The sequence below is a fragment of the Clytia hemisphaerica genome, unplaced genomic scaffold, assembly GCF_902728285.1.
Source record: "Clytia hemisphaerica strain Z4C2 unplaced genomic scaffold, Clytia hemisphaerica genome assembly, whole genome shotgun sequence".
Classification (NCBI taxonomy): domain Eukaryota; kingdom Metazoa; phylum Cnidaria; class Hydrozoa; order Leptothecata; family Clytiidae; genus Clytia; species Clytia hemisphaerica.
The window spans coordinates 537,236-562,100 of NW_027104240.1; the positions used below are offsets into that span (position 1 = coordinate 537,236).

General features: G+C 33.5%; 2 protein-coding genes across 2 annotated transcripts in view; both read right to left on the bottom strand.

The window, feature by feature from the left end:
• Nucleotides 1–24,460, bottom strand: part of LOC136816270 (N-chimaerin-like) — a 51,527-nt gene extending 27,067 nt beyond the window's left edge. Inside the window, exon 1 of the mRNA XM_067072598.1 lies at nt 24,237–24,460. Coding sequence (XP_066928699.1) covers nt 24,237–24,366 — 130 coding nt within the window. The 5' untranslated portion in view covers nt 24,367–24,460. The remainder of the gene's footprint in view (nt 1–24,236) is intronic.
• On the bottom strand, nt 15,911–17,709 carry LOC136816269 (uncharacterized). The gene is made up of 2 exons (XM_067072595.1): nt 17,608–17,709; nt 15,911–17,273 (listed from the first exon to the last, which is right to left on the bottom strand). Exons 1-2 carry the CDS (start codon nt 17,631–17,633, stop codon nt 16,187–16,189), a joined length of 1,113 nt encoding a protein of 370 aa, XP_066928696.1. The 5' UTR covers nt 17,634–17,709; the 3' UTR covers nt 15,911–16,186.
• Nucleotides 24,461–24,865: the final 405 nt, after the last annotated feature.

Consider the following 24,865-nt stretch of genomic DNA (forward strand, 5'->3'; position numbering starts at 1 on the left):
TATGGTAAGACATGCTTGTAGTAATAAGGAGTAACTACCAGAAAAACTTATGAAAGTGTAATTGAGCATAATAATAGATCACTTAATGAACTAGTTGATGATGATGAGGTCAACTGAAATTAATTACACAGAATTGTAAAGATAACATCAAATTGCCATCAGATTACTTAAACACGTATTGTATTTTCTTTTGGTCATCAGGCAACGTTTATACGTGCGTGATCAGCAGTTTCTTTTGAATGTGGGAAAAATTTCAGATTTCATTTTCAATTCAAAAACAACAAGAAAAAGTACTTAGTATTCTAGCTCTAGATTTGCGATTTTTGTTGACAATGAAAAAGTGAAGAGGATCTCTGAATTTATGACAAAACTCTTTTCGTACCAAAATTTCTCTTATGTGAAGAAGCACTTCGTTATAAATAAATCCCCAAATCTGCCATTGTAATGGATTCATAAAAAAAACGAAAACATTCACACTTTGATCAATCGAATTATTATTCTTCACTCAAGTCAATTTAAACATTATAATATCCATTAAAAAGCAACAAACCGTTTTAAATATTTTAATGGAGCTTTGTACGATCAAAGTAAAAAATACCTTCACATGGCATCAAAATAACATATTTCAGATTTCACCGTCATCCATTTCAAGGAGCAATCAAGTACCTCTTCAAATTCTCTACTCAAAAGTCTTACGGTCAATGAAATTCCAGAAGTAGTTCGTTTGTATACATATGAGTCAGTGGAAAACATCCCATTCAGCAAAAAAAGGCAATGAGCTTTCATAATAAAATTGACAATAATCGCAATGAAGATTTTTAAAATATTACGGAACAAAAATTCCAAATTAAAGGTTTAATTTTTACATAAGTATTCTCGTTTCATATCAGACACATCTTTCATATCAGGAAAGTGTCTGCCTATGCTGATAAAAGCAAAAAATATTTTTCCTTTTCTTCTTTCCGACCAATCTTGCTCCACATCCGTGTCAATCCAATGTAAAAAAGCTTGTGAATTAAATTTGATGAGTAAGTAAACACTCTAACCTTTAAGACAGAACTTTAGCCGTATATGCAAGACGTCGAAAATGATGTTGCTAATCATAGGTGAATTCCAAATGAACAAGAAAAACAACGACTTTTAGACACCAAGAATCTCCTTAAGATCTCCTACTGCCATCTTCGAAAATCTCCTGCAAAAAGCCTTGACTTAAAGAGCTATAAAGAGCTTATTGAAACTCTAGTGATTAACAGAAAATAACAGCTTTTCCAAATTGCAGATGATTTTTAACCTTTCACCATACCAACATAATCAAGCAATAATAACAGTCATTTAACTTATAGAACAAGGACTTTTAAAAAAAAATTCTAAACGATTAAGGTTTACCCTCCCAAAAAAAACTGAAGAAAACAACATATCAAGGAAAAGGTTTCTATGTAGAATTGCCATATAGAAGATGCCACTCTTGAGTCTAAAGTTGCTGTCGAATTCCTCTTCAATTTAAAATACTTATAGCTTAAGATTTAGAAACAGTTTGTCCAATCTTTTAAGCATTGTATCAAACCATGATGAAAACTGTAATGTTAGTTCAAACATATCCCATCATACAGAATTTTATAGCTCTCGACTGTGAAATGTTGAAACATTTACATCATTGCAAACATTACAAATATCAATCCCAGTGTTTATCATAAACTCTACAATAACACGACAATTATTTGCAAACTCAACACCAGTGTTTCATAAAGTAACGAATATAGTCAGTCCAAAATTCCAAAGGAAACAACAGTAAATCGGTTCGTTTATCTGACAAATTTATCTTTGATTAATTCTAAACTTAATGTTGCATTTTCAGTAGAACTTTAAAACAAAGAGAGATGAAAAAACGTTTTGCCTTAGCATCAGTAATTTAAGCTCTCGGATAATAAAATGCGAGGATCCAGTATTAAAGTTGAACATTATAGATCCGGTAAATAAAGCAGTAGATTGAACATAGAAAAATACAAAAAGATACATCACGTCATTACACCACACAGAGTAATAAAACATTGATTAATTAATTAACATTGATAACAAACTATCATACTACAAAAAGTCATCTCATTTTGTGTTTCTTGTATACCACTACCGCAATATTTTCAAATTTTTCACTCTGAATAAAAATGAAGCGAAAGAAAATATTATGGTGGAAGTACAGTAGAGTGAATTGATGAATGATGGAAAAAATGGAACCATGCGAAGTAATAGAGGATGGAGTTGAAAAGGAACAGGAAAAGCGAAAATAAAAAACATTGGATTTCATTTCATATGAGAGATTGACATAAATAATTTTTGTACTCGCACTGCGTCTTAAACACAAACCACTTTAGGTTTTATATAAGCATCCAGACTTGATAATTTTAAAGCTTGAAATTCCAGACTTACAATCGCATCTCATATCATTATTATGAAGTAGTTTTTAGACATGAAAAATTATAAATAAAAGCCCTCGATGTTACTCAAACATATGAAAGAGAAAAACTAAAAATTTACCCACAGAACAACAAACAAAGTCAAAATTCCATAATTCTAAAATGATAAATTCTAAGTGCTTATAAACAAATGATGCTTTTATTTGAACCTTCTTACAAAGGTATAGAGAATACACACAAAAAGGAAGAAAGGCACATCCGTATGTGAAGCATTACTTTTAATCCTGTACAATGTTGACAAAATTGATGTATGGCATGATGTAGGTAATTAATGTCCATCTGACAAAAATTATAATGGCAGGTAGAATGCATGAGTGATGACTAAACGAATACCTTCTCACTAATAGTAGCCCAGAACACAAGAAAGATGCTAGACTGCTAAACAACAAATGACAAATACCATCTCTCATTAAAATATAGCCTTTGTATATATTCTTTAAGCTGGTCTAATGGAATAATTGTGCAGTACTTAAAGAGAGGGGAATGTCCATCCTGTCAGATGAAATGAGCTGCTGACATACCTTCTTCAATTTATGGAGTATGTGAAAGTCAACGGAAGTTAAGAAGGAGGTGCATGTGCCAAGGTATTTTGTAATTAGAGAGAGAGCAGGATTAATTTAAATAAACACTACATATATCGTGCTCATTGGCGTTCCAAAACGAGGAAGGAAGAAGAACCTCCATCAAAATTCTTGAGTTCTTTACTTTATTCAGCATTACAGTATTAAAAAAAAAAACTGGTAAAACAAAATGACCACCCATTGAAAAATGTGTATGTATGACGTCAGCGGACGTTAACTTTTGAAATGTGTAAGGCATTTTAGTTTACATATATAGAGGATTAACTCCACAGAAAAGGTTCTATATTCGTGCTATAGAATTAAAAAGAAGGTAGTTCAAGTAATGACAAAAATGGGAAGGAAGAGGTTTAGCTTCCGGCATACTTCACATATCTCTTTCAACACATTGTAAGACGCATAACCTAAAGGCAAAGTACAGTAGAATCAAATGAAATTTCGATTCGATAGCAAGAAAACAAATAAATTGAGAAAGACTCATTTCTATATTTGGTCATCTCTCGGAAAACCTTGAAAGCCTACACTAAATTTCTTATTGCGAGATAAAAAGCACACAAATACTAAGCACAATAAAACTATTCGTTAAGCAAGTCTGTCAAACCTATTAAACCATAAAATCCATATATCATAAAACTGTTTCTTCAAAACCAACTTCAAGGCCAAGTTCAAGTCATTAAACATCAAGTATAGATATGAAAAAAAGAGTCAGAAAAACCCACATAAAAAAGGAAATGAACAACTGAAAAAAACGACCCACCACCACGCACACGACATAGTTAGGATTGAACCAAGACGAAAACAAAAGTTATGGAATGACGACAGCTTAGCATGGATTTGGTAAAAACCTTTCGGTCGAAATAAGCCAAATTTGACGAACAAACAAAAACAAACATAGAACATTAAAAGTATTCTTTATTTTATTAAGTCTGGAGTGATGACTTTGGCGTCATTATTATAAGCTTGGTTGGGTGTATAGTTTGAAAAATGTTTGACTGGAAAATGCACTCACTTGAAACAGTGATTTTGCTGAATTTTAAACCAAAGCTTGAATAAATTATTACTTCTGATCAAGAAAGAAACTGACAAACGACTTTTCGAAAACAGTTGAGTAGATCAGTCAGGACTTAATGACGAAAACAAACAAACAAATAAAAACAAAATTTAAAGACCATAATTATAGGAAAGAAAGAAAGTGAGAAAAACCAAATATGAAAGAGAGACGTAAATCAATCGTATCATTTACCAAAATTAGATTTGCATGTCAGACAAGAAATATGGAATTGGTCCAGTTTAACAGCAACTTAACCTTTCAACCTTAAAGATCAAGTCACTAACAAAGTGATTATGAGTCAAAATTTTAATCATAGCTTATACATGAATTAAAAAACGTACCAGTAACCAAATATTTCAATAAAAAAACAATCAGAAAATTAATGCTCCGATTTTCGGAGATACTGTCTCTAGCTATATTCAGCACCCCTGGTAAAGTCAAATCATTACACTCAAACCAGTTCCTGACAAAGTCTAATCATAATTAACCATAACTACAAAGGTTCCCAAAAACCAACTTCAAAGTGGAAATTCTTCATGTTCACTTCTATCATCGAGTATTTGAGAATCCATCTCCTTGCAAGGTCAAATGTCAAATAGCATTAAAAATGATTCCCTTATCACAAATATTTGTGTCATGTGCTAAATAAAACAAATCAAAAGGCTTGAGCAAAGACTAACATAGTGGCAACAAGCAAGAGTAAAAAATGACTTTTCTTCAAAATGAGATTCAAGTCTCAAATTGAGATCATTTAAAGCTGAATTCATTTGGCCCTTAAAAACATTCCTAATGGGGAAAACTCGTTCATTGCAATCAAAAAGGTTCCAAACATTTGACAATTTTACAAAGTTATAAAATATGTGTTTATATTATAAAATAACAGTCACATAAAATATTTTCGAAAGCGGGTACTGGGTATCGAATGTAGCAGTTAGCTAAAGAACCATTAGAACTTTTGTAACTCCATCAACACAACCATAAGCTAGAAGCTATCAAAAAAAGAAAAACTGAGAGCCGTAAGCAAACGAATGAAACAAGCCAGTGTTTCCTACACATCCTGCTGAAAATTAAAACCATCAAAATGAGAAGCCATCCCGGATTAATGAACCATAGGAACAAATTTGCCAAGCTCATTACAATCTCATTACTGGCGACTAATTGGCGGTGGAGACATCAAAATTCATTTCTCTACATATACTCACCTACTCCCAATTTCTACAAATATGTGTAAATTTATAAGAACATGCTTAGGATGCCAAAAATTGAAGAACATTCTCAGGCTTTGAGGAATCAAGCATAGAGCCTAGATGTAATATTTGAGGAAATCAAGAATAGTCACAAAATCCTTAAAATAGAAACATTTCCATCACATTTTTGCGCACAAAAGGTTCAAATTAGGTTTCAAAAATTTGAAGTTCTTATAATGTTGCGACTTGTTTTTAAATACGGTACATAATGGCGCAATCGAATCAGTAATTAATAAACAAGAAGAACCACTTAGTAAACGAATAGAGAGGTTTAATTTTCTCGTAATTGACTTGCATGAGACAACCCTAATTAATAAAACATCTTGATTAAAAGAGGGCACCACGTTTTTTGTATTCAACCCCCCCCCCAAAAAAAAAAACCCAGCATATATTGAATTCTTTATTCTTTATACAGTATAGGTTATCACAGTATAGGTTATTCTGCATTGAAAAAGAAAGCTTTGGAATCTGGGAATTTGTTCGTTCATGTATAGATGAAGATCATCACTGTAACTGTTGAGTTTACACCAATTGCTCCTGTTTCTTTTAAGGGTTCGATTTTAAAAGACCTAACAAACATTGGTCAGAACGTACGATCGTTTTCAGCTGAGACCCCATGCCCATCCTCTTTAAGCGACTAATACTTTCGAAGTCCATATGCCTATATCCATATGCCTATATCCTGAAAATGACACAGGCCAAAAACAAACTGAAAATATTTCTCATCATTCACCTACGTAAGCGAAATAAGAAGAACCTTTTTCGGTGTTTCTAAAAAAACAACCACCTTATCAAAACGAGTAAGAATAACACAGTTTGACTCCAAAGACATCAACCTTTTATACCTTTTCAAAACCAAATTAAAAAGACTTAAAAATTCAAATTTCTACCCTTTTTTTGTTTGAAATATTAGATATCATGAAAAACATTTAATAGGTAAAATCCGTACGAAGAACAGCGAAGAACTTAATGGCTTAGTCTGAATCTCAGTCCTCTTCCAGTTTGGATCTAGCAATGACAATTGCCTAATAAGGTGATAATAGTGACTTAAAGGTCTTCTTTCCCTTATAAGATGACAGGAGCAATAAGACTAGTTAACTAAGCCCGTATTCACAAGGCTAGGACACACGGCTTTTAACAATATAGCGTTTTTGGTGCTTTAACAATTTTTTATATTTACGGATTTTAAATTTGCCTTGGAGTTAATATCCAGTCACAAATTACCTTATCGGGGAAAACTTCGTCGGGGAAAAGTGACGAAATTTTGGCCAAGTGACGAATATTTTTTCCCGACGAAAATTTTCACCGACGAAAATTTTCCCCGACGAAGTTTTCCCCGGTAAGGTATCATCAGATTTATCCTAGTGACTGAATCAAACTAGCTTAGGTTTCTAGGCTAAGGAGCAATAAGATTGGGTGAAAATAACAGAATTATCAGAACGAAAGCCTCTCTTAGATACAGTTGACGCTCTCTAATTCGATCTTCAGGGGAAATTTTCATCGAATAATAGAGCGTCGTTTATGAGAAATTCTTGATGACTGGGGCTTCAAATTTTATCGAATGAGGGAGTTATCGAGTAGTAGAACGTCGAGTTAGAGAATATCAACTGTAGTTGTAAACCAAAAACGCCTAAAACGTTGATGTTTCCCAAAAAAATTAAAAACAAACAATGAAAATATATAAAATCAAAAAATCAACAAACATGACCAGTCAGCAACGAATGGAAAAACCAATGTAAAAATTGTACATACAAACACACACAACGAAAGAGTAAGCGAGCAAACGTACGATAAAATGTAACATTATACTTCTTCCGCCGTTTTTCACACTGTATATCCAGCAGTGTTTTCTCTATAAGAAATATTCAACACTCTGTAAACATTAACCTTCAAAACCCTTGATAGAAGCTTCATCAACCGTTTATTTTTTCACTATTCGTGATGCTTCATAAATAGAGTCGACATTATTTGGACTTTTTAAAACTAGAAGAATCAAAATTTTTCCATACCATTTTCCAAGAAACACACCATTTCATTGTGACATTACTATTTTGTTTATTTTCTAATGAAAAGATGAAACAAGTCAACTCGTACGTAGTTTAGGTAGTATTTGACCCTTGACAAAATCTCAAATTACAAACTTCACTTCCATCATAACAAAGTTTCTGCAGTAATAAGCATCTTTTTTTTTTCAGGGACTTGTAGCTAGTCTTTTCCTTACAAGTTACTCCAATCAAAAGGGTTTATTCTTGGTAAGTTTCAAGGATTCTTGATACGGTCACTTTTCGAACTTTTGAATGGTATTCAATAAAGCAAACAATGATAGGAGCTTTATTACAACTTAAGAATCAATACATAAGATTTGAATCTTTTCTATCTTCTTATAATATAACCTATTTTTTCTGACCTTGAAAATTTTGCAACACATTTTGTCAGCGTTACTTTCCTTGTGGTCGACGGCTGTCAATAAATAAACAAAATAACTTATAAAGTTTCTCTGTAAAGATTAGTCATTATAGCTTTTATAGGTCTGTCTTACTTAAGGGAAACAAAGAGTTTATTTCCTTCCAAGAAATTTTCCACCTCAAGAGTGGAAGGAAATTTTGGACGAATAAATTTGAGAGACATATCAAACAAAGGACATGACAAGGCATTTTTCAGATTTCAGGAATTTCCACTAAACTACTACTAAACGCACTACTTAGAACGATCACTTTCACATTCCTACGTGATTCCTACAAGGGTAACTACTGGATGACTTAAAAAAAACTTTGGATTTTTGAAACATTCTGACTAGGGCCGAAAAGAAATTTAGAAGTTGCTCTTTACTAAACAGAGGATGGTCTAACTGGGATTTAGAAACGTTTTAAATTTGGTCACGTGGTTGACAAGATATAAGCTTTCGAAGTTAAATTCATAAATTCTTTCTTAAAAGGTTAGTTTGAGCTCATCCAAGAGTCCATTGGCATTGGGTTTCAGGGAGTCGCCAAGCGTCTAAGGTTTTTTAAGTCAACCAGCCAGTACATATCTAACTTGACCAAGTGATAGCTTAACGTTAAGCAAAATACCTTCTCCAATTAAAGCTTCAAATCTATAAATTCAGCATGATATTCAAATTCAATCAAATAAGAAAAAAAACAAGAAAGTATGATTTCATAGATAGATTGGCACTAGAAATCAAGTAAAAATATTTTCATTAAAAGAATGAAATTTTCAAAAAAAAAGAAAAAATATGAAAGGTTGACGGATGTGATAGTGTCTCCTGATAAACCACTACAAACTAAAAAAGGAGACAAATGTTCTCCCCCTAAAGGAAGAATTATGTGAAAACATAAAATATTATGAAATATATCTTTTTTAAATAGGATTGAGTGGGAAGCAAAGAAGACTTTCTCTCGTGTCAAATAAAAATCCTTTATCTCTATGATTGAAATTCGGACAAAATCCCCTTCTTCCGAATTTTCATACTATTAATGATGTTGAATCTCCAATTTTAAGTCTGTCTGTCCAGGAATAAGTACTTTTTAAAAGACCAAAATTCTCGAAACGAATCTCGAATCTATTTCATCAAATTAATGAATTGTTCTTCTTCAATAAACTACTGTTGACGCTCTCTACTATTCACTACACCCCTATATCGATAATGTTATAAGCCATCGTCAACAAGAAACTCTCATAAACGGCACTCTACTATTTGATTCGAGTTCGAATTAGCGATAGTTGACTGTATGGTGATTTTAGCAAGGAAACACACCATATCAAAGTGAAGCAAAGCAATCAACCAGCAAACACAGCAAACACAGCGATAATGAAAAAAACTTTTTTATCGTGTAGTAGAATGTTTTCACATGACCATAAACATAATAAAAAGATTGCAACATTTCTCTACTTAATTACAGTCACTAGCATCTTTATGTTATTTTTGTTTCTTTATAGTTTGCTTGCGACGCCGGCCGAAAAACAAATGACAAAATTGGAAAACCAGAGTAATTAAAATGACGTTTAGTGCGGAAAAATTCAAAATGTTAAAATATGAAATCTCTTTAGAACTTATTACTTGTTGGAGGCTGACAACCGATTTTATGGTTCTTATGGCCCCTTCTCATGAAAAATGACACTTTCCAAAAACGAAGTAAAAGGGATACCAAGAAAAGGGAATTCCTTCGGTAGTGGGGACTGGCATAAAGTGTTTTTTTTTCTGGACAGAACGTACACTCTTTACTTTCAAAGGGAAAATTTTACCCAATTTACAATGTAATTGCCATTTTTTTAAAGGCAATTTCAGTGTATTATTTGAGTGGTAGGCAACAAAATACTGAAAACTTTATAAAGACATCTTCAAGGGTTTTGGGATGACAATGAAAAAGGTGGGGTTCCGCAGTATACTTTTATCAGACCTCTCATTTATAATTAAAATGCAACCGAGGTTTCAGATGGTCATATACTGGCTCATTGGTCGATCGAAAGAAGTGTCCAGCTAAATGAGACAAGTTGGAGTTTTTACAAGCTCTTATTTGAGTTGATTGGTCCTGTAATAAAACAATTTTGATACTTTTTCTCCAAGAACGCGTCATTTCTATTACTTCAAATGACCGATCAGTGAAGTATCTTAAAAAACTCAATAGACAGTACTTGAATTTTCATTGATCACAGAAATCCTATTCAGAAAGCAAACTTTAAATGACGTTTAATCAAAAAATAGCTTTTTTAAAAACTGTGAGGACCTAAAGGAGCACAAAACAGAAATTTCAGTTCCAGAAATTGTAATCCCAAATTTCAAGGCAGGTCTTCAATAAAAAACCTGTCGTTAAAACCTTTTCACAAAACAATTTGTTTGAAACAGTAGAAACAAAATTTAAATGGTCTTGGCTAAAACAACTATCAGGTTGCAAATATTTGTTTTTGATAGATATGTTTTTTTTCGTTTGTAAGAATTTTTTCAGGGTTTAATTGTTATACTGTAATAGCAGAACCCAGTCAAAATCCTTAGTAGCTTTCATTATATGCTTTCATAGAAAATACTGTCATTTGAAGGATCTTCAATAAAAGCAGGTAGATTTGGGTCATTTCATAAGCAAATATTTTCGTAGAAACAGAACCATTTTTGAGTAACCAAAACCTTGATATACAACTGTATAAATTTTCACAGACAAATAATATTTTTTAAAGGCGACTTGATCTCTATACATGTTTGGTTTCAGCGACTGTGGGCTGTTAAATTGAAAACTATTCTCATAGCACTGATAAAAATGGTTATTAACCCTCTATTAGTCAAGACTTATCCGATTTTGGGACTTGAAAGTATGTAGAAATGGGAATGTCAACAATGCTAAAAATTTAAAACATTCCTTGATTCTTGTTGTGAGGGATGCTTACAGGGGAATCTTATAAACACTTTTTTTTATTAGAACGTCTGAACTTGGGCTGAGCCTGGATGTGCTTATTTTTGACAATTTTGAGCCTGAAATGTTCTCTTGCGTTTTTTTCTTGTTCATGTTCTTACGATCTACTCATTTTCCTTCTAAATTCGAGCCTCAACGTTCTTATAAACTGGGTTCTAATAAAAAGGTGTGTATTACTTAAAGTGGATTTGTCATGTCCAGCCAACTGAAAAGCAATGAAAATCCAAAAAATAGTTTGATGCCGTTGTACTCCAATCACCTAGATATACTACACATGGGCATGAAGTGACAATATGTATTGACAATCGAAGTCAGCAAAAAGTCGATATTTTCAAAAATTACAGTAAATAACCGAACCTAGAAATCACTGTTTTTCGTAAACAAATTATTCAACAATTTATAAATGGTTGTCTTAACAGAATAATGATGAGACGACCTTCCAAAGAGAAAGATTGCGAAATAATTCAATCATTGACCACACCACGTCAAAGTAAAATAGTTTGTGGACAAAATTCTCCAAAGCTCCTAAGCAACCATACACGACGAATGACCTATCTGAAAAGTATTTAGATGATACCAAATGTTTATACATCAACGTTAGGATGTTGAGAAAAGTGACATTTTTTCACAGTCGCAATGAATGATGGGGGATATCAGGAGTGAGATAAGTTCTAAGTCGCTATGACTTTGTGCCTGTCTGAAGTACAAAACCTATATTATCCTGAAACAAATCGTATTACTGTCGATTAGTAAGTAGGAAGGTCGGAATAGACGATATCGGCTTCACATGAAAACTCAGATTTGACCCCCGAGAATTCCCTACAATGCTTTGTGCAGAAAAAATTTCACCGTGAACTTTTTTCCGCGCAAAGCATTGTGGGCAATATTCGGGGATCAAATCTGAGTTTTCACGTTAAGCCATTATCGTCTATTGCTGATGAAAACTATTTCCCCTTACTTAGCTATCAGATTGGAAAAAGTCTTTTGTCTATCAGTGATCCAAAACTTCTGATCACACCAATCTTTAAAGAAGGGTGTCAAAATTAGAAGAGGGATGTCGACATTAGACCAACTTACGGTAGTAAAAAGTGACAAAAAAATTACTCGTTGACGAAACTTGATACATACCGACGAATTTTCTACCGATAAAGTAGGCCGCAACATTTAAACAGCTCAAGCCTACTACTGCCATCCAAGGCGTTACATCAAATAGGTATTCTTCAAGTTTTGAAAAACTTAGCAGAAAGTGCACACATTGCACTGTTTAAGTTTTCATAAAGTTTTTCAGCTCACGCAAGAAAAGACATTCTACCATCAAACAATCAATTAATCAAATAATGCGCACATACTATTGATGAAAAATTTGATGTTTAAGAAAAAAGATTTAAGAATCAAAAATCAAAATCAAAAAGATCAAGGAAGGATTTTCGTCTCAAAAAACACGATAACCGAAAGGTCAAGTGATTTACATGTTCGTGAGGTAGTCTGCTGAAGCAAAAATTACATCTCTCATCGGTTTATTGTTGTTGAGTTGTCAAATTTGTTACTTTTTCTATCGAGAGAAGGATGACTCAGAAACACAATTCAAAATAAATCGAACCTTTGTATTTTGTGTATACCCTTTTCTTCCCAAAGATACCCTAGATGTACCACTAAATTTTAAGTAGAGCTTGTTTATCCCTGGTAAACAAAGAAGTCCCAATGTCTTGTATGAGCCTTGAGAATCTCATGCCACTAGTGTGGCCTACTGTGATTTTTAAGCTAGCCCGTGCAGTTGCATTATTTTGCTTTAAACTCCAATAGCCTGGAAAGGATAGTGTCGTGTTCTATCTAGTGTTTACGTATGACATCTGTGGTAGTGGTTTATAGAGAGTTAAATAGCAATCAATGAATGTTTTTTGTTAAAGATGATGTCATAAACCATCGATTGAACTTCAAAAAATATTGTTCAGAGTCTCCGAAAATGTAGCTTTAGTATGATGATTGAACAAGTAACAAAAACCTTCGAAAAAGAGTTATGTAGATGAATGCTGAAGCAATTGAGTACCTCCCTAATTGTAGTTTGAATCGCAGATACAGCACGGGTTTATATCATTGAATGCCAGTAACCTTGTATAGCCTAGCCTGTCCGAGGGGAGGGCAAAAGGCGATTAGGTATTAGGGGTCGTGTAAAGTTTGTTTAAAAGCTCCAAAAGTCTCCGAAAACTCTGAATAAAGGTATCCAGGATTGACAAATATGACTATCACTCCTGGCCATAAATTGAAATCTTAAGCATTGTCACGAAAGGACAACAAGTTACTGTCGAAGCAAGAGAACAACGATTGACCTCTATCTATTCCACCACTACTAAGACACTACAAAAACTATGAAAACCACTTCCAAATGCCAAATGACGAATGATAGAAAACAGAAGACAAATCATTTTGAATAGTTATAACGACAGAAAGTTATACGACAAACAGCATCTGACTGGCTGTAATGTAAGTGGACGAATCAAATTTGAGATCGCCAAGTTTAGAGGTAAGAGTTTTTGTTTCCTTCTAATGATTTGGACTCTAACCAATTAATTAAAAATAACATGACCATATAGCAATTCTCTAGCTTGACTATAAACTAAAATGGCCATCTATACTCCATACTCCTATCAACTTTAAGAGACTAGGTTCGAGGTTATAAGAATTGAATGACGTCAAATTTGTATCAGCAAGAGCCCGCCAAAGCAAAGACTTCAATTTAATTAAGTCAAATTTAATCACTCCTCGTGCAGATTTGGTTCAAGGTACATTACTGTAAAAACTTGATTTGCTTCTCCAAAAAGCTGTAAAAACCATCATTCCAAAGGGTAAAGAATAAATTGTGAATAAATTGAGATACTGAAATCTTCATACCATTCCACGCCTCAAGTTTCAAAAGTTACTAATACTTTCAAAAGATTTCAACACACAAAAAAGTAAGAACTTAATCAGGTTTAATCTTAGAGCCAGCTTTGCTTTAAAAAAAAAGATCGATACGATAAAAAATGCAAAATCGACTTAATCTGGTGTATTTTGTTTGAGACATATTGAATTAATAAAATGTTAATAAAATGAATTGAATATATATAAAACAAGGGTTTTCTCTAGTTGATTACCAAATTGCATGATGGTACGGTTTTATAATCAGCTTTGAAATGTAAACTTCTGACCTATTTTTAGCCATGATATTATCGATTACCCTTTATTATAAAAATACGAAATAATTGGCTTTATTTCATCAGGAAAGAAAACTTTTGACGGAAGGCTGAAATTTTCCCAAAAACACGCTTGAAAATTAAGAAAACTTTCAGGTTCGAAATGAACAGAATTAAAAATACCCATCCAGATTTTCTGGTTCTGATAAAAAATATTGTAAATTTCGTTTTGCGCAATTTCTTTGTATTCCAGGCGAGCGATTTTTTCCAATCTATTAGGCAGCTCAGGCAGACAAACTCCTAGTGAAAGAAGGTTAAAGATAAATTAAAACAATGTTTTCAAGATAGCAAAGAGTTGACCAGGGAATTCCATAGCCGGATGAAGAAATCGAGTTTGTTGTGTCAAATGTAGACCTCTTTTTGTTTAATATTCTGTTGAACCCATAGTTAAGTCAAGGTATTATGTCAATGATAAATATCGAAAGGTCATCAGACAAAGGCATCTTACTTTTTATCGCGATAACGCCGTAACAGACATTCCAATCTGATAAATTTCTTTATCAAACTAAATTAAAAATGCTGCATAATTTGGTTGTCATGTGACCATGAGTAAGTGGTGACCAGGGGGTAACCCCTAGCAACTTTGTTTATTGTGGGTGGTTCACAAATCAAAACATTACTGATGTCGAGGGAGAAAAGCCTACGAAACCAAGAGATTGAATCCCAGAGCTTTAATATATAATATCAACTACCTCTAAGAACACGCTCTGATACAGAGATTGATATTAACGTTTTTGCGGTCAAAATGAAGAAAATATTTTATTGTCGAATGTAATATTAGCTAATAGAGATGTTACAAAACATTCAATTTACTTTTCCTATATGAATCGTAAGGTAATTTCATTCGAACGTTTTTCACGAAGTATTTGACAAAGCTTAAATTTATTGCTGGCCCTTTCCGCACCAATGCCGGGTGTACCCTTATTTCTTCTGCCAGTGCAACCATACAATTTTACCCCTTTGCAAATAAAATGGGGTCCCAAAAAAAGGTGAGACATCGAAAGGACTAGAGCATAATATATACAGTTTTTTAATAACCCACCAAATCTAGCATTATTTAACTTTTTGATAGGTCACATTTTAAAAGGCTTAAAATCTTGTAAAGCTTTTCAAACGATCCACTTGGACACTAGTAAGATTTGCCAAAAATTATAAGCTTTTGAAACCAATCTGGTACTATGCAATGCCAACTTGTTTTGGAACGATACAGTATTTTCCTTGGCATATAAATTTCCATAGAAATGAGGAAACATTTTGCCATAAAAAATGAAAGGTTCGATGCTGTATATAGATTGCAGATTCTGAAAAGATATTTTACTTTTTAAGCTAACATTACCCCTTTAATTGGGCGAAAATAAAAAAATTAGTGTTTCTGGAAACCGGCCGGGTGAAAAAAAAAAATTTCTCACCCGGCCGCAGGCTATGGGTTCATCCTGTATGGTTCATCATAAATAAAATCAAGTTGACCGTTCAAGATATCATTTGGTTAGATATTCCCGCTTTGTAAATCAAGTTTTGTTCGTTAGTACTCGATACATTAGTATTCAGGGCTGAAGTATAAAGTATCGTACTGTTTGTACATAAAAGTTATATTTAAAGTTCTATTTCGATGATCTTAAGTTATCACGGCCGCATGAGAGCTTTTTTCCTTCACCCGCATTCCGGAAACACTACATTTTTTTATTTTCGCCTTGTTAATATTTTTTTTCGAAAAATGAATAGCTTATAATAAGGAGTTTTGAAAAAGAATTCATACAAGAAGGACTTCGTTATCGACAGCCCTAGTCTTTTCTCTGGTGTATAGTATCTCCTCCGATATGCTTAATGTTAATGTTCTTGCTGATTGTTCTTAAAAAAAATATATGCGAATTTCACTTAAATCTTGCTACCTGGCTGAGCAACATGAACAACAAAGACGCAATGTTTTCCAATAAAATTCTAAAATCTTTTATTATAAATAAAATTGATAATTTAGTCAAGATTTTATAACAACAGTCGTATTTACATTAATCATATTTCTAAGGACTTAAAATAGAGGTAGGTACAGATAGTTCAGTCTACATTTAAGTAGAAAAGGTGTTTAGTTAAAGATTGTGGTTGTTAGTTAAGCATGTTTGTGTACTTCGTTGCACCATATAAAAGGTATCGTAGAAACACTTGTTTCGTTTAAAACAGTATCATAAACTCAACACGTTTCTGATAACTTCTCAAACGAAAATCTCTTCACTCTCATTATCCTCCACAATATCAGGTAGCGCTTTCTTCGCTGAAGAAGAATTTCTCCTTTTCAATAATTCGTCCTTCATCTGTTCTTCCAAAACATAATAAAAAGGTTCTATAGAAGCTGTAATACCATCGACCTCGTCAAGAGACGTTGAACTGGACTCGTTACTATTTGTTTTTAAAACAGTCGTGCGTGTTAAATACTCTTCCGGTAGTTTGTCCGTATCGAAACAAAGCTCTCGATACGTGTCTTCTTCGTCTCCAGTACAGCTTGAAGGCTCCGAATACACGGGCTCACTCTCACATTCAGTACAATCCTCAATCATGATGTCGTGTATACAGAGTCCACTACACTGCTCATCATCAATGATGTAATATCGTGGGAGAGTTCTTAGTTCTTCGTCCAATTCACGAGCCGTCGAGTATGGGTTCTCCTCATCTTCGCTAAAGTCGTCTTGCGAATCTACGACTTCACGTCCGTCACTCGACATACGATGTATGGTACGGTGCTTGACTTGGACGTACGGATGGACAGGCCCTTTAGTGTCTACCTTAATTCCACGTTTGCTATCACGATACGACACATTAATGAACGTGCCAAGTATGTTATTATTATCGTCTACGAAACTCTCACGGGGTTGCTCCACTCGATTCCTACTGGCTTGTCTTGCTTTTAAAATCTGCTCTTGAATTTCTTGCGGAATCAAATAACCATCGTCTGTTGCAAGTTGTGTTTTACTTAAATCAGTATCACTCGTATTACCGATCTTACGTTCGTAAACTGCAATGCTACGCGCCTTTTCCGCGCGACTACGATGGTCCGTGTTGCGTCTTAAACATTGTTTCCGCTGTAAAGAAGATCGTTGTTTTTCCAATGGCTTTTTCTTTGTAGATTCTCTTTCAGGTTCCGTTTTTCCACACTCAACAACAGGGCACACGTTTAGTTTCAAATGTGATAGTAAAGTTCCTTTCACTGTGTAACCACCACCACCAGGGCTTTGTAAAGTGTTCTCACAAATCTCGATATATTTATCACGAAAACTTGCCTTCATTTTTCGTCGTATTTTTCTACTGAAATTACACATAGAAATAGCTTTTAAATGTAATGCGAAAGGAATATATTACCTTCCTTTTTCCGTCTTAACTCTCTACTGCTTAATGATGAACTGAATTCTCAAATCAATTAAAAGATGATTAAGTATCAAATAGTTCGAAGCCCACTTATTCATTATTTCAGGTTAGTCCAATTAAAAAACGTCATTCAAACTATGTGACGTCACAGAAAGTTGGATTTTTATTTTTTTCTTCTTACATAATTGAAAGAGTTAAGCTGAAACCGTTTCTACAAAAATCATCAAAAAATGAACATTTTAATCAGTCCCTAATCACAAATTGGACTTATTACTTAATCCGATGCTTTCCTGAGCACATTCCACTCCCATGCACATAAAAATTCTTACTCAAAGGCACGCATCACCATAAAGTTATGATCATTTTTGAGAAATTATACTCACTGGTCAGCAATAAAAAATATATGATAATACTTATAAGATTAAGATCTGCATACTTTCTCCGACGTTTATTCTGTTATACCTATTTTCTCAAAAAGTCTTTTGATAATTTGCCACGTTTTAACGTCATTAGAAAGTTATGATAAGAACATTCTAAGAATACATAATAAAGTTTGAGCTGGCAAAGTCTCTTCCAGGATGAATCAAGTCAAGGCAAAATAAATTCTTTAGAACTCATACAAATTCATAATCGATACAAAAGAAAACTTTTTAACCCCCGACGAAATTTCTTGGTTATCATGAGCTGAAAAAGGTTATTGCTAACAAAAAAACCTTTACAATGCACGTTGATATTATATGTATTTTTATCAAAAATATAAAAGGAAATTATGATATTAAAATTCTTTCTCAATATGGTATCTTAATAAATCGTATAATAGAAAAAAAAAAGTTTTTAGAAATTCCTAAAGATTTTGTTGCTCATTTTGTTCTGATTTGAGCTTAAAAATTAATGATAAAATGACATCAAAAAATTACTCTTTCTGAGTACGTCATGTTGTAAAGGGAGAGTACATTCAAAAATTATACCATCAAAGTTGTCGAATTTTTTCCTAGAAGATTCAACTTGCGATTCTGTGACGTAAAAAAGAACAAAACTTGCCGTTTAGTCAAAAAATCTCGTAAAGTCGTAGAAATTAGACATCTTTTTTCATACTTTTCCCGGGATCAAAAAGAGCAGAAACATAACATGCCAAAAAAAATTTCAGCGGAAATTTTCTTGCAAAGATAAAATAAACCATTTTGGCGATACAAAACGATTATTCATTTTTACGTATTCTTTAGACTATTTGACAAAATAAGACTAATATTTCCACACAATCCACCCAATCCAAAATTTAATTGTTATACATTAGACCTGCTATACAAAATTAAACCTGTATTGTGATTTTTTGTTCTCTCTAAATCAGTTCCCTTTAGGTAAGCTGTAAAATGAAAAAAAATGTCAGACCATATTGATAGCTAAATGAAACTGAAAATTATTCAATAAACTTCCTAGATAGATCTAGAGATAGATAGAGATTGAGAGAGATCGATAGAGATTTTCGATATAATATTATCTATGTTTTGGCAATAACAAGAACAAGGAAACGGTGAAATTCTCACTTTTTCTATTCCCAGCTAAATTTATCTTTCCGTGTGAAAAAAAGTTAAAATCTAATTTGAATGTTGAGAGATATCATTCCTAGCACGAAATAGAGAATTCAAGAAATAGTATTTTAAGCATGAGTAATTTAGCACTACGTTCCAAAAATGGGTTGGTAACAGAATATTTTATCTCAAAGAAATACTGACATATGTGGAGGATAGAGTGCTTCTATAAATTTTGAAAATATTGGTATAAAATCTTTTAAATCTGAATGGGAAGATTTTCCCTTACGAGGTATTAATAGATCTATCTATCATCGTGTTTTTGGTGGTCCAATCCTGAACTGCAGTAGGTGAGTAAAGTACCCTAACATGTTATACATTCCCAAATAAAACAAAGGGGTTTGTCTCGACTTGTCTCGACCAGAATAATTTTTAACCAAAATCTAACAAGCTGTGTGGGGGGAGTCATTTTTTTCATATAATACGTAATAGTTCTATCAAGTTCAAATTTTGCTGGAATAGTATCTCATTTACATACGAGACATACCAATCTAGAAAGGTAATAATTCCCAGATGACCGATTGGTTCATTTTGCGAAACAGTGTGAATAAAAGACGTCATTTTTATATAATTACATACATCCTCAGTAATGGAAATCAATACTTTTTTTTGGCAAAAACATGCATTTTTTTAATTGCCCTGTTCTCTGATTTATACTAAATGGAGACATGCTTTTATAAGAAAATATAGGGGACTAAATTGCACCTTTGGATCACACACAAAGGTAAGATAACGGTCAAAAGCTCTCCAGGATAAATTTCTAGCACCAAATTTAGTAGATTGACCAACTTCTTCCAAGAAAAATATAAAGCCTGGAGCAATATAAAACAAATTCGGTTTTGTCAAACGGCGAGGAAACGCAAAGAAAATGGTTTCCAACAAGGAAAGTTTCTTTCAAAAAACTTTTAATCTCTTTTGAGTCGTATCCAACCCTTACGAAAGGAAATGAGTGAGAGCGTCGAACAACCAAAAAGTTTTTATTGTCGTGTTTTTTTGTTAAGTCTATTGCTGTAAGTTTAAATGACGATAAAAATGACGACATCGTCGTTAAAAATAACGTCACTTCTTCAATGGAAAACAACGACATCCTATTTTGACGGTTTCAAGCTGATTGAGTTCCATCTTTTATTATGATTAACAGAATAACAGGAAAAGCAAACTTCAAAACAGAAACTTTAATTATTTAATAAACTGATGAATATTGAATATTGAATACCATTATCAAAGAATCACAATATTCTTGATCGAGAACATCGGTTTAAAGAATAGGAATATACTGGAGCTAATCAAGATCCAAAAGCGACATCTTGGGATTAGGGGAATCCTTTGATAGCATAAAATAGTCATAGTATTGTGATAAATATTGGATAGAGCAAGATAAATAATGATAAACCCAAAAGTCAAAATCAGTGCAGAACGAGAAAGATAAATCTGAAAAAATACCTGAAAAGACAAGAACTAGAAAAAACTGAAATAATAATAATAATAATAATAATAACATATGTTTTAAGTGGCATGCTCCGAAAAATTCAAAAGCTTTTAGGCAGCTGGAGAATTGTTTCCACGAAGGGCCACTGTGAACAGAACAAGAACGAATACGGAAACTGAAACAAGAACGATAGGCAACAAAGAATGACTTCACGAATATTTAAAAAAAAGAAAAAAAGATATACATATTATATATTAATCTCTGTATGATTATTGGAAAAAATAGGATTTAGCTTTGGATTTGAAAGTGACCAAAGATTTAGTTTGGCGGAGGTCGGTAGGCAAACTATTCCAAATGTTTGTAGCATTGTATAAAAAGGTTTTAGAATCAAATTTATTTCTTGTTCTCTGTATCCGAATTTTCTTTTCTGATCCAGCTCTAGTATTTACACCTTGCGCATCGGGCTCACCACCATTTCCACAGAGAACGAAACGTTTGGATAGATAAGAGGGACATATCTTTTGAACAGCCTTGAAAGTCATGAGAGCAGTACTGTAATCAGCAATTTTTCCAAAAGGCTTGTTCATTGGAGTGACCCGATCGATTTGTCTAGACAAAGAATCAAATCGCCTACGAACATGCGATAGCGTGTTGCTCCAGGTGTTAACGCAATATCCGAGATGTGGATATACCATTGCATTTACCAATAACCGTTTCGTGCTATCGTTCAATGTCGAACTAACCCTTTTGATTTTATTGAGTCCAAGATAGGCTCTTTGTCTAACAAGGCTCGCATGTTTTTCCCACGTTAAACTTTCGTCGAAAATTACACCGAGATATTTCACGTCGGATTTAGGTTCAATCGGGACGTTTTGAAAGGATAGAGGTGGCATTTCCTTACATTCTTTAACCTTTTGTTTCCTACCAAAAAAGATAACTTCAGTCTTGGTTGTATTGACTGATAGTTTGTTGCAATAAAACCAGGCACTTAGATATTCAAGCTGCTTTTCTAAGCCTGATTTGAGAGTTTGTGGATCTTTTGCACTTTGTATAATGACAGTGTCATCAGCGTATAGATGGCAAAAAGTTTTTCGGTGGATGCAATCAAATATATCATTGATGTAAAGTAAAAACAAAAAAAGGACCAAGTACAGAACCCTGGGGGACACCGTACTTACCCTCCCACATAAAAGAAGATTTTGAATCACCAACAACCGAACACTGTTCCCTTTCACTCAAATACGACTCAAACCAATCAAAGGGAACATCTCTAATACCGTAACAAAAAAGTTTCTTCATTAAAATAACATGATCTACCGTGTCAAAAGCCTTTTTCAAATCCACTAGAACCGCTCCAACATAATTTTTCTTAGCTACTTCTCCTAAGACAAAGTCAGCAACATAAGACACTGCCGTGTCTGTCGAATGTTTATTCCTGAAACCGGATTGAAACTCGCTGATGATGTTGTTCTTTTCAAGAAATTCACAAACTTGGAAATGGACTATTTTTTCAAAAACTTTCATTGGGATTGGAAGGATTGAAATTGGTCTGATGACGTTAACAACTATAGACCAATTTCAATCCTTCCAATCCCAATGAAAGTTTTTGAAAAAATAGTCCAATACCCCAAACCGAGCGTAATAAATAAAAACCATTCTACACACTTCACTTAAATATGCATCGACGTCAAGATCTTTTCTTATTTGGAGCCTTCAGTGCAACTGGGGTAAACGAACAGGTGCAGGGTGTGCAGTGCACCACCCAGGAAGATCTGAGAGGGGCGCCAAAAGAGCTTTTCAAGGGGGCGCCAAAATTTGGTTGATGTTTAATTGTGCAATTTGTCGCCCGTCGGCACGTTTATAGCGCCTTCTATGAGTACAATGTTAATTTTTTGGCCTGCGGCGCTTTATTTTACCCTCTTGCATCCTTCCTCTTGCATTTTTTAAAACTTCTATCAATATTGAATCAAAAGTAAGAGAAGTGTTGTGTATCCACCAGGGGTTAAAGAGAATGTGTCGCCCTTATGAATTGGGTGTATGAGAGTGCTCATCCGCGGCCCGCTAGAAATGTTTGTTTGACGGATACGAAAGTCAGTTTTGATGGAAATACAAGATGGCGGCTGTTGTTTCATTCAACATCTATATTTTGTTGCAAGAAGAGAAATTTAACATTATTTAGCAAACTCGATTCGACTCAAATTTTCTGCTCACTTTCCCCTAGTTACAAATGCTCATCCCCAAAATGAGAGACTGCCAAAATGATCAAAACTTGTTGATTCTCGCTGTGGTTTTTGTGGTCTTATACTGACTAACTTTCTCCGGTTTAGAAGATCTTTTAAGCTGTTTGACCTTTGTTACACCAAATTTTTTTGCCTGCGACGCCAAAATTTGAACGCACTCCTCCTCCCAACTGATTTTTTGGGGCCTCTTTCAGCCATGATCTTTAATGGAGAGTAAAGTAAGACCAGCGGCGCAAAAGTTTAAAGATTATCAGGTAATTTTTCTGCTAAGAGTTTTAGAAAGCAAAAATATAGACTAAATCGACTTACCAGGTATAAAATTTCCATTTCAAAGATTAGGGGCGTTACTTTCAACCAGTCACTGCTCTTACAGTTTAATATTTTCACTTAATGATGGAGGGTGCAAATAAGGACAAAAATACCAGGGGGCCAATTTCATAGTTTGCACCACCAAGAAAATTAAGCCAGGCCGCTACTGAATATAATCTAGATTAAGGTTGTGATTTTGATGACGATTTTTGATGAATTTTTTTCAAATTTAGTCATAAAGCAAGAAGTTAGAGAAGATTCATTTCTCTTGTACATTTGAACAAGTGCAGAAGCACGAAACTTTAAGTCATGTACTTTTATTGAAAGAATACTACATAAATTTTACTTGGCTCTGGTATCTTGTTTGTTTATCATCGAGCATCTTTTCACTTTAATTTCATGGAAATGATTTAAGCAAGACTAGTTATCATTACTGGAGTTTTGTGTGAATGGTACAGTGTATGCAAACTCTGAAAGCACACGTTCAGTGAAGAAACTGCAAATCAATGCATATGCCATGCGTATGGAAACTAAAACAGGGAAGTCAATGAAAAGAAAAAGATAATTTTTTGATGATAATCTTATAGATGGGACGTGACAGTCTATAAATGGATAACCATGATAAACGTTATCATCATATTATCATCTATCAGATTTGTGAAAGGAAACGAATGCTGCTTTTCATGGATCTTCTGTGATTTTCAAGAAAAGCGTGTCAATCTTGTTTAGATCAGCAGTTTTAAGTTTGTAGTGACTTTATTTATCTCAAAAGTAAACTAATAAAATAGTTTTCCATAATCTTGTATAAAATCGTAGAATGATAATTTAAAGGTTTTCTACGGGAATAAAAGGAGCTTATTTTAGGCAGTGTCTTCATGCTGAGTCAGATAAATTATAGCTACTTTTTACGCAACGATATCCTGCAAACAAGTGAAAGATCGAAAGTTGTTTTGAGATGTGACCTCACATTCTATTACTTTTGTAAACAAAAAAAAGTTGATTTCGAGCAAATTTGCAATCGAATTTTTTTATTATAAGATAGAAAAAGTTTATTTACTATATACATAAAAACATTCGAAATAGTACAATAAAAGTCCCTTTGCTTGGGGAATGCTTTTTTATTCGATGTATTTTCATTTTTGTAAACCTTTTTCTAATCTTGTCGCACTTGGTTTTACTACATCAGCATCATCAGACCTTTCAATCTAAACAAAACCTTTAATAAAGCAGCTGAGCGACTGAAAGGTTTCAAACGATAGTCAAAATAATAAAGATATCCATTGCTTGCTTTCAGAGGTCAGAGCATAGACAAAAAATAATGACAAAAGGTACTTACTGTTACTACTGTCATCATCCACTGAGACTTGGCTATTGAAACTGCTCCCAGACCCTTTCTTGGTAAATCGACCAGCGAATGATGTTTCCATGGGTGGGAAATGTTGTGCCAAATCATATGAGCGACTCATCTTCTATATATTGTGTACTTGGTACAAAAACTAATTTTTTAGTGTTATTTCATTTAACAATAATTTTTTTGTCTACTGAAAAAGAATTACAAAACATCATGATAATACAGTGGAGTCTGGAATGTCTCTTTAACTCGAACAAATTTGTATTCCCCGTACGTGTTCGAGTTATGGAGACTCGACTGTACTGACGAACTTCAGTCGTCCATTGGGATACAGTAGAGACTAACTAAGCCATAGATATAAAAAATGCAAAATATATGAAAGATCAAAAGAAAATGAGCAACAATGGATAGAATGAAATATAGATTCTAACAGACTTCAATTTTTTTGATACCCGGTGACGTTATAATTCAATGAATTTTTAATGTCAATTCTCAAGTACTGTCAAGTTTATACTGTTCTTACTCAATAGGGGTACAAACGTTTGATCATGTTATAACTACGTCATAATAATCTAAAAGATGAGATGGGGTGTGTCAGAGCATACCACATAAAA